This window comes from Mustela putorius, unplaced genomic scaffold, assembly GCF_011764305.1.
Source record: "Mustela putorius furo isolate JIRA1106 unplaced genomic scaffold, ASM1176430v1.1 tig00003867_pilon_pilon_pilon, whole genome shotgun sequence".
Classification (NCBI taxonomy): domain Eukaryota; kingdom Metazoa; phylum Chordata; class Mammalia; order Carnivora; family Mustelidae; genus Mustela; species Mustela putorius.
Genome location: NW_025422019.1, coordinates 7,119,328 through 7,130,219, shown reverse-complemented (window position 1 = coordinate 7,130,219; position 10,892 = coordinate 7,119,328). Strand labels below are relative to the sequence as shown.

General features: G+C 40.8%; 1 protein-coding gene across 2 annotated transcripts; it reads left to right on the top strand.

Annotated features, from left to right (window-relative positions):
* Positions 1–1,786: 1,786 nt before the first annotated feature.
* TSN (translin) lies at positions 1,787–10,464 on the top strand. 2 transcript variants are annotated; one of them, XM_004759786.3, is made up of 6 exons: positions 1,806–2,016; positions 3,191–3,284; positions 4,213–4,309; positions 6,462–6,577; positions 7,274–7,353; positions 8,282–10,464. In XM_004759786.3, the coding sequence occupies exons 1-6, from the start codon at positions 1,951–1,953 to the stop codon at positions 8,513–8,515; spliced, it is 687 nt and encodes a 228-aa protein (XP_004759843.1). In that variant the 5' UTR covers positions 1,806–1,950; the 3' UTR covers positions 8,516–10,464. The 2 variants fall into 2 exon arrangements, with proteins under 2 accessions (XP_004759844.1, XP_004759843.1); XM_004759787.3 differs by lacking the exon at positions 7,274–7,353 and having other exon boundaries at positions 1,787–2,016; positions 8,282–8,355.
* The last annotated feature ends 428 nt before the right edge of the window (positions 10,465–10,892 follow it).

Below are 10,892 nucleotides of genomic sequence, written 5' to 3'. Positions count from 1 at the left end.
TATTAATTCTAATATGACAAATGAGAAAATACACTCTTAAATGCTTAAGACCATTTAGAACGTTCAGAAAAAGTGATTTGGCAAACTATTTATAAGGTAGCATTAATATGCACTTCACAGAAGTATAATGAAGATACAATGTCCTTCAGGTAAAGTTTTATTTATTTTTTTTTTTAAAGACTTTATTTATTTATTTGACAGAGAGAAATCACAAGTAGGTAGAGAGGCAAGCAGAGAGAGAGAGAGGAAGCAGGCTCCCTGCTGAGCAGAGAGCCCGATGCGGGACTCGATCCCAGGACCCTGAGATCATGACCTGAGCCGAAGGCAGCGGCTTAACCACTGAGCCACCCAGGCGCCCCAGGTAAAGTTTTAGAGCAACCTCTCAAACAAGGCAAACAAATTTCACCTAGTTGAAATAATAATTTTAATTCATTTGGAGAATGCAGCCTACTGTGGAATTGTATACAATTTCTAGCCATGAGAGACTCAATTTCGAGAAAAGCTCCATTTTCTTTTCTACAAAAATAGCTAATGAACTCTTGAATTGGAAAAAAAGGACCAGTCCAGGGACTCATGGGTGGCTCAGTCGGTTGAGCCTCGGACTCTTGATTTCCCTTGGGGGCATGGTTTCCGGATCCGGGTCTCTGCCTGAGGATTTCTTTCCTTCTCCTTTTGCCCCCTCCCCTTTCTCCCTCCTGCTCTGTCTCCTTAAAATAAATAAACAAATCTAAAACAAACAAACCAAGAGCCCGGACTGGTCCAGAAGAAACTGTTTCACAATCCATTGCTCCCCAAATCAACGGAACCATGGGCTTCCCAATCATCAGATCCTTGGCTGTAGATTTTCTTTAGACACAACAGTTAATAATGCAAACCAAGACTAGCATCGTTTGTCAAGAATAATAGAAACAGACATCAGTGTGTAACCAAAAGCGGCCTAACCCTTAGCCTGTTAGTTTAAATTTACACTTTTTTCTTTTACCAAAGTCATGTAGTTCTTCCCCCTCCAGAAAACAATCCCTTCCTTTCGCCTTTGCAGTGGGAACACGTTTCTGGAGTCTATTGCTGGAGTCTGTGCTCACCGACCTGCAATCCTTTGATCTCACTCATTTGGCTCTCGTGGTGTCTATTTTCAGGCTGACACAAGGCGCACACACACATTTCTATTTGTACGGTAGATGTACGCAATAATGTCTCTGCAAGGACAAGAAATCATTACGGCGCTTGCCTCAAGAGCAACTGGGATAAGGAGGTGTTCGTTGAGCGGAAGAGAAACTTCCCACCACACACGCTTTAAAAAGTCATGCAATTTAAATAGGTTTTATACAGTCTACAGGGAAAACGTTGAAATTGCGCCCGCAATCCATCCCCTACGCTCACGGTCCCACACACTTTAATTTCCCGTGTACTTTTTGCAAATAGGAATGCACTGTTCTCCTGTCTCCTCACGAAGACTACAACCTCTCCGCATTTTTCCGCACCTGGCTTTTTATGCATGCTCTTCAGCACTGAAACACCTCTCCCCCGCTCCCTACTCAGCGTAAACCAAATACGTAAACTAAGGGCCACGCTCGCTCCCACCCCTCCAAGCCGGCCCCGCCTTCTCAGGCCCACGTGCCCCGTGGGACCCTCCTCCCCACTCCTGCGGCTGTTTCCAGCGAGGCCTGTCCGAAATAGCCCCAGATGGAAGCCCCGCCCACTTCTTTCCGTCCCGCCCCTTGGGCGCTCGCGTCGGCTCCGGATGCGGCGGGCGACACATCAGGCAGCACGGCGGACAGCCCGGCATGCTGCGCGCCGCGGACTTCGGAGGACCCCAGCGACGTCCGTAGCGTAGGGCCCAGTGGACGCGGCGGCGGCGGCGGGCGTTGCGACTGACTTCGCTGGTGGTCTCTGAAACGCTTTTCTGCGGCCACACTCGCCGCACTGGCTTCCTGTTGTACAGCTGGCGCCATGTCTGTGAGCGAGATCTTCGTGGAGCTGCAGGGCTTTTTGGCTGCCGAGCAGGACATCCGAGAGGCGAGCCCCCTCTCCTCCCCTCCCCTTTCCCTTTCCTTGCTTGCTGGGCCGTGTAGCTCGGCCTTACTCTTGCCCTGTCTCGAGCGGTGGGGAAGCCTCCGGGGGTGGGTTGCTTCCCCACTTGCTTCAGCTTAGGGAATGTTCCTCCCCTTCCCGCGATTCTCCTGCCTGGTCCTGATTCTCTGTGTTCGAGTCTCGGCTCAGCATCGCCAACCTCGTTTGAGTGTCCGTCTTCCTCCTTTTCGGCGCTTATTTCTGTCCAAGGCTCAGTTAGCCCCTGGGACTCAAGACCACACGCGTCTCGCGGGGTTATTGTGCTGGCTTAAAAGCACGTGGGGCCTCTTCTCTTTAGAGCTCTCCTGTAGTTTCTTTTTCCGCATAGAATAGTAATCCAGACCCTACTGTGGCCCACAGGTGTGTCTCCTCCCCTCACCCTATCTCATTTTACGCCATCTTCCGTGTGTGTTATGTTCAGTTTACTTCCTTTAAATTCCTCTAGTTCCGCCGATAGTTTCTTGCCTCAGGACTTCTGCATGTACTCTCTGCTTTCCCTGGCATTCGTATCTTTTCTTTCTCGTCCTGGTTATCACGTATTTATATCCTTGATCTCAGAGTCTGAAAGATTCTTTTCTTGCCGTGTTTTTTAGTAGCGCATTTACATTAAAAAAAAATTGTGCGATCCGTATTTTTTAAACGCCTGTCTTTCCCCTTTATGCTCTAAACTGCGGGATGGAAAGGACTGTCCAGTTGGGTACCCAGTATTTACACAATGCTTTGCACATAAGTATGCTCAGTGAATACTTGTAAAGTGATCGAAAAACACACACTTTGTATTGCATTGCATTCTTCTTTTTACAAATTGCATTCAGATACTTTATCTCTTTTAACATTTATAGTGTTCCAGTGGGTTGTTTCTGTTAGGTCGCGATTATCCTTTGAAGGCAGCATGAGAAATCTCAGGCTGAAACTCTCAAAGAGGAAGGAAGTGGCAAAGTCAGGATTCAAACCTGGATATTTTCTGCACAGCTTCAGTCCTTGTAAAGATTGTCAGGAGTTTTGAATGTGTTTGAAGGTGTCATAGTTATTCAGTCTATACTCTCTAGTATATTTGGTTTGGGGTTCTGATAATAACTATGTTGAGTTTGTCTGTTACTTTGATTTTTGCTTTCTCTAGGAAATCCGAAAAGTTGTACAGAGTTTAGAACAAACAGCTCGAGAGATCTTAACTCTACTGCAAGGGGTCCATCAGGGTGCTGGTTTTCAGGACAGTAAGTTCTTTTGATTTTGAAGGGTTTTTAAAAATCGAATTTGTCCGTTATTCAAAGAGTTGTTTGAAGAATTAATTTAAAGAGTTAATTTCCGTTTAGAAAACATTCCCAGTCTGTCATTTTATTAAGAACAATGCCCCTCATGTTCTATGGCGAGTAAAAATTGGGTAAGTAGGTGAGTTTAGCATTTTATGTGTTTACAGAATTCTCTGTGTTACGATGTGTTAATGTAATTGCAATGTGGTAATTGTAGTAGTTTTGTAGCTCTCTTTTAAACCCAGTTTTTCATTCATTGAATATGGTTTAATAGGCATTTTAGTTAAGAAATGGCCAGTGTAAAATGTTCCTAATGTATTTACAGTCAGCCCCTTAAATGGAGATCAGATAAGTTTAAACATGGAACCTTTATTGTAAGATGTAGCTAGCATAACTAAAAGAGCTAGAATATATTTTCAGTCAGAGAATGGTATTACATTATAATGTATGAGTGTCAGAGGCAAGTCATTTTTCTCAGTGGTATGGAGTTGGTCAGTGAGATGGAGATAAAGCTTCTTTTTGACCAAATACAGGAGCTATCAGCCGTCCAATTTTAGGAGTCCTTTAAGGACTGACTAGGAATAGCAGCTGCTACTTGGCCTTTGAGGGTGACATTATTTAGGACAGCTTACTGATTTGTCTACTAAGGTATTCCCTTTCAGCAAATTTTTGTCTATTTTTCAGTGTTGGTAAATCAGTCAGAAAATGAAAGGTGAGATTTTGAGAGCCAGGTTGAAAAGTAGAGATGCATACCCTGCATTGGGTCATGAGATTATTTTTTTTTAAGTTGATTTATTTCCAAATAGATTGTGTAGATTATTAAGGAAGAACTGTATTTGAAATTTGGTAAACCTTTCATTATTGTTATGCTTGATTATCTTTTTGTGATCAGTTCCAAAGAGGTGTTTGAAAGCTCGAGAACATTTTGGTACAGTAAAAACACATCTAACATCTTTGAAGACCAAGTTCCCTGCTGAACAGTATTACAGGTTTGTAAGAAAAAATAGAATTATTTTGTAATGTGAAGTAAAAGTAAAGACAGGAGAAAAATTGTATGTACTGAGTTATTTGCTTAGAACTAGGTGAAGACTTCTCTATGTAAAAGAAGCAATGAAAAAGGGTCAAACTATTAATAGTGGTGGTATTTTAAAGTTTTTTTTAGTATATGTAAGTTACATTTGAAATTGGGTGAATCACGTTTATGCTGTTAAAGTTGTGGGATTAGATGGCAGTGTATACATGAACTGAGTATTACCTCAGAGTTTGAGTTTTACTGCTGAGTAGCATGTTTAGTTAATATTTTATGCTGTGTTGAATCTGTAACACCATTAATTTTAAGAGTCACCATTATTTTAAGTACCACTAGGGAAGAAAATTTGTTGCCAATCATAATTGTGAAATTTACAGATTGTAAAATGCATCCTAATTTCACAGATGTTAAACTGGAAAAAGCTGCATCTGGGTATTTTTTTTTTTTTTAAAGATTTTATTTATTTATTTGTAAGAGAGAGAGAGTGAGAGCGAGCACAGGCAGACAGAGTGGAAGGCAGAGTCAGAGGGAGAAGCAGGCTCCCTGCGGAGCAAGGAGCCCGATGTGGGACTCGATCCCAGGACGCTGGGATCATGACCTGAGCCGAAGGCAGCTGCTTAACCAACTGAGCCACCCAGGTGTCCCTGCATCTGGGTATTGATGAAATATGATGAATAAGAACTTAGAGTCTTTACTTGTTTTCCTAGTGGAAAACATGTTCCCTAGTGAAAAAGATGTTCTGTTAAGACATATGTGGGCAAAAACCACGTGTATATGGGAAGTAGATAATACAACTTCACAAGATAATTTAAGACAGGGGTTGGCAAACTACCTGTGGCCCACTGCCTCTCGGGGCTAAGAACCGCTTATATTTTAGAGGGTTGTTAAAAACAACAACAACAACAACAACAACAAAAACCCAAACTAAAAACACCCAAATAAGAATGTGTGATGGAGACTGGATATGGTTCACAAAGCCTAAAATATTACCATCTGACCTTTCACAGAGAAAGTTTGGCGACCCCTGCTGTAAGGTAATAACGGATGTGTAGAGACGTTGAACAAGAGAATTGACGGGATCTTGAGAGATAATACAGTTTGGAGGTCACACAGAGGCTGACCTCTGGGTGATTTGGCCCGTAGAAGATTTTGTTTGACTTGAATTGTACTGAAATTTTTTTTGAATTTGCCATCTTTGAAATTTAGGAGGCATAGTGTTAATATCTGAAGTTCATATCTGGGGTTGTAAAATTATGTATGCTTTTTTTGGGCTTCTAGCTCAGTTTAACTGCGATATCCTGAAAGTTTAAGTCTGTTGGTTTAGTGATTGCAGTGGTAGTTATTTCTTACATGTGTGAGCCAGGATTTTCTTGATACGCTACATGTAAATCAAAGTGTGACAATAAGTTAGGTGTTGAAGTTGATGTACATGCAGTTGCAGTTCTTATCTATCTGTGTTTCCAATTTTAATTTTTCTCAGAGCAGTATCCTTGGTCTAACTGATTAAACTTCTAAAATACAGTTGTTCTTGTCATACCTAATCTTAAATTATAAATATTATTTTCATTGAAGTTGGATCATGTTTCCCATTTATTAAACTTTTGATGTTAATTATTGTAAATTTTATAAATAATAATTTATAATTTATAAAAATTTATATAAATCATAATTTATAATTATAATAATATAATAATAATAATTGTTACGGGGCACCTGGGTGGCTCAGTGGGTTAAAGCCTCTGCCTTTGGCTCAGATCATGGTCTCAGGGTCCTGGGTTCAAGCTCTGCATCAGGCTCTCTGCTCCGTAGGGAGCCTGCTTCCCCCTCTCTCTCTGCCTGCCTCTCTGCTTACTTGTGATCTCTGTCTGTCACAGAAATAAATAAAATCTTAAAAAAAAATGTTACAAATTTGAACTTGTAAAACTTCTACTGACTTCATCTGATATATTTCAAGTGTCATAATTGTTCTCACACATTTTTATACATTGGGGCTTCACATAGATTTGACTTGAAAAAATAGTCTATTTCTAAAATGTTTGACTGTGATTGTACTGAATTTATCTTTGTTAAGGTCCCTAATCCCTCAACCTAATGAGCTTATATCCATGCAGATTTCATGAGCACTGGAGGTTTGTGTTGCAGCGTTTGGTCTTCTTGGCGGCATTTGTTGTGTACTTGGAATCAGAAACACTAGTGACTCGAGAAGCAGTTACAGAAATTCTTGGCAGTAAGTATCTTCATTAGCATTGGTCTGCAGGATCAGGCATGGTAGCTTAATTTTGGTGGGGAGGGTAGCTTTTGCTTGTACTTTCTATTTGTTAAATGGGAACTAAATGGAAAACTCATGATTTGGAAACACAAAAAGTAAAAAAGTGTGGTGGCTTGCTTTTTGCACTCACCTGTTTCGTTTAGTTTGTAAAATTAGGTTTTAAAAAATCCAGGCCCACAGAAAGTTGAAAGAACAGCATAGTGAATACCTGTATGCACTGCACTTAGATTTCCTGCTTGCTGTTATTTTGCCATGTCTTTCAGTCCTCTTGCTCTGTGTGCATGTGTATTTGTGTGCATGTGTGGATCATGTGAAAGCCACTTGTAGTATCACAGCTTATGCTTTTAAGTGTTGTGGCATGCATTGTCCAAAAACAAAGGTACTCTCTGATACGACTCGGTAACATTCTTGGTGGTGTTACTTTTTGAGAGGTGAATGAAAGGAAAAATTGCAGGCTAAAGAGCTCAAAAGTCCACAATGAGGACTAGTTGCCAACAGTATGAACCCAATTGTAAAGGATTATTTTTCTTATCTTTCCGTTGAGACAAATTATATGTGTGCATATATATATATTTATATATATAGTGATTTATATTTTTAGGTTCAGGTTTTGTTCACATCATGACCTTATTTTTACTTTGGTGTATTTTTTAGTTGAGCCAGATCGGGAGAAAGGATTTCATCTGGATGTAGAAGATTATCTCTCAGGAGTTCTAATTCTTGCCAGTGAATTGGTAAGTAGCTTAGTGATTTGCCATTTTCTTTTTATTTTTTTAATATTTTATTTTATTTTTAAGTGGGCTCCATGCTTGCCATGGGGCTTGAACTCACTATCCCAAGACCAAGAGTCACATGCTCCACCAACTGAGCCAGCCAGGTGCCCCTGCCATTTGCTTTTTTTTTTTTTTTTTTAAAGATTTTATTTATTTATTTGACAGAAATCACAAGTAGGCAGAGAGGCAGGCAGAGAGAGAGGAGGAAGCAGACTCCCTGCCGAGCAGAGAGCCCAATGGCGGGGCTTGATCCTAGGACTCTGGAATCATGACCCGAGCTGAAGGCAGAGGCTTTAACCCACTGAGCCACCCAGGCACTCCTGCCATTTGCTTTTTTGGTTCTTCCCACTTCACTGTCAGTTTTTAAAATGGGCACAAAAATTCAGGGAGTCTTTTCTAAGCCTTCTCTTGACCACCGGTTCGTCATTGTGCACTGTGTGTACTAGGTTTTGCTAGTCATCAGAGGAAGGCCAGTTCAAACAGTGTGCTAGCTGTGCAGACTTAGCAATGTGTGAATTCTTAGAAGATGGTAATACCTCTTCCTTTCAGTTTTAACTGTATAAGTGTATATTTTTTTGCCCGTATTCCCTTTATGTCACTGGAGAAATTGTCCTATGGAAATAATTCTAAAGAACAAAAGCTGTTATGAAGGTGTCCTCCGTAGCCTTTGTTCATAATGATGAAAACTTGACCAGAGAAACTCCAACAGAAGGGGAATGATTTCTTAAGTCGTGAAGTAACTGTAATATTAAACAACTGTCAAAATGTAATTACAAAAGACCTTGTGGAAAAGTTGTGTGTCCTTGAGGGTCTTTTAGTTGTGATTGGGAGGGAGATGTGCTAAAAGAGGCCTGTTGTAATGTATCCCCGTTTGCCTTCCTTCCTGTAGTCCAGGCTGTCTGTCAACAGTGTGACTGCGGGAGACTACTCCCGGCCCCTCCACATCTCCACCTTCATCAATGAGCTGGATTCTGGCTTCCGCCTTCTCAACCTGAAAAACGACTCCCTGAGGAAGCGCTATGACGGCTTGAAGTACGATGTGAAGAAAGTAGAGGAGGTGGTCTATGATCTCTCCATCCGGGGCTTCAATAAGGAGACAGCGGCGGCTTGTGCAGAGAAATAGGAGGCCCTCCTTGTGCCTGGCCCTGCTGACTTCAGTGGTTGCCAGTGAGGGTGAGCCCAGTGCCTCTCAAGGTAGTTAGGATTGCCCCGTTGCTAAACACCGCGCTTTATTTTCTTAACCAGTGTGTGGTGTAAGTATCAAAATTGAAACACATTTTGGGGGGTAAAAAAGACAGCCTTTACAAGGACAGATTTTCTTTGTTGTTTCAGTGAATATGCTCTGTAATTCTGTGTATTTCAGTTCTGTCAAAAAGTGTAAATGTCAGTCTCTTGGTAAAGTCCTTTTCTTGCTTACCCTGATGCTGTTGATGTACTGATTGAGGAGTTTATTGTCTTGTGTTCCTTCCAGAAGTGATCCTTGGTGTTTTCTATATCCAAATTAGCCATCCACTCCCAGGTGTAGCCTGGATACAGTATAAACATAGGTAATTTAAAAGGATGGTTGCCAAGCAAAGGACAACTTATTTTATATTTCCCTTATTTTAAGCCTCATAAGTAAGTCAGATGTTGAATTTTTTTTTTTTTTTGCAAGGGAGTTACAGCCCCAGGGTCTCTCTCACTGCCATCAAAATGTAAAAGATGAAATTGCAAAGTCAAGTTCAACAGATTATTTTGGGATGTTTTTGTATTAGGGGATTGAGTAACATCTTCTCATTTAGCTCTGTTTACCAGGTGTAGAGTAGGGCTTAGTGTTTTACCACACCTCTGTTTTCTGATGTTGCCTTAACATTCTGCTCTTGCAGCAACTTAAAAATCGTTTTCACACACATCTTGAACTAACACTTCATATAAATATATTTTTAAGCTATGAAACCTTTTTCCTAGCAGCCAGCTAGACTGTCTGGTCTGAGACTATAAAGCCACCCAGTCAAGTAAATTAGCAATACCCCGACTGGTATGTTCAGAGCAAAACTGCTGTGCTTTGTCTGGAAAAAAGAGAAAACTTGGATTAAAAAAGAAGATCTGCTGATTTGTTCATGTTTTTTAGAGTAAGCAATTTCAAGTTGTTGGCAGCTATCCCAACAGTCAGGTTTTAGATTTAAAGTTTTGGGCAAGTCACATGAGCCTTGTTGGCACCTACCTCCCCCCTCCTTGTTTTCAGGTAGTGCTAAGAATACTTGCCATGTAATTTTTGCTGTTGAATTGAAATGGTTTAAAATGGTGACTTAACCCATACTTTTTTGGAGTTCACCAAAAGGAAGGTGCTAGTGTTTCCAGAAAAAAAGGAAGTATTTGGAAGTATCCTCTCAAGCCTGATACCAGGTTAAGCTTTCTGTTTGTGCAGTAGAATATTTGGCATTCCCTCTTAGAGCCATGGTCAGGCCAAGTTAAGAACTGACCAAATTTTCCATCCTGAGGAAAGAAGTAGAAACGGAGCATAAATTGCTTTGCATTTTTGGGTTTTAGAACAATTTTCTTGACTGCTCTTTCTGTAGGAGAGTTTGTAGAAAGAAGAAAGGTGTTCAGATGTTTGAAGTGCCTAGGGCGGTCATCTAAAATGTGCAGTAGTAGCACTGCCTGGGTTGAGCATAAAAGGCTTATCTACATGATCAAACATTTGCAGTAAGTTTGGTAATAGTTTTCTTCTATGTGGAGAATAAATTCTAAAGGTGTTTTGAGGCTGAAGAAGACCAGGGGTGATAAGCACATACTGCTGTGTAATAGTTAAAATTATCAAAAGACACCAACCACTCAGAGTTAAATTAAAAGTATTGTAATTGAACGTATTGAAAAGCCTCAGCTCTGGTTTTTTAGTACACCAGAATTGTTCTTTTCAGTTTTAGAGAACTGAGCAGCTTAGAGAGAGTAGAGATGAATTAGTGGATGTTTTCTTTATAAATTTATTTATAAGAAGAGAACCCATAAATACTTCTTAAGATTTGCCCTGTCTTAAACTTGAATAATAATATTGGTAACGCTTAAGAGAATTTAATAAAGAACGAAAGCTTCTTTGGCAGTGTTTCGAGTCCTTTACTTAAATACACAGCTGAAGAGATGAGGCGGACCTGCTGGATGCCGCAGGCACAGTTTGTATCGTGTACTCCAAGATCACAGCTTTCTTGGTTCTTGGTCTGGACTGAACTGCACTCGCCAGGTGGGGTGTCATCGCATGCCTGACTCCAAACCTGAGGATATGTCCTATCATGAAATCATATAATATGTGGTCTTTTGTGTCTTAGCACTTAGCAGTGTTTTTAAGTCTATCCATGCCACAGCATGTATTGGTAGTTTGTTCCTTCTTCCTGAGTGGTAGTTCTTTGTATGGGTATTCCGCATTTAACCAGTCATCAGATGAGGAAGGTTTAAGTTTCATCATGTTGCTTTGAGCATCCTGTGCAAGTCTTGTGCATGGGTGGACTTTTCCATTTCTTTTGTAT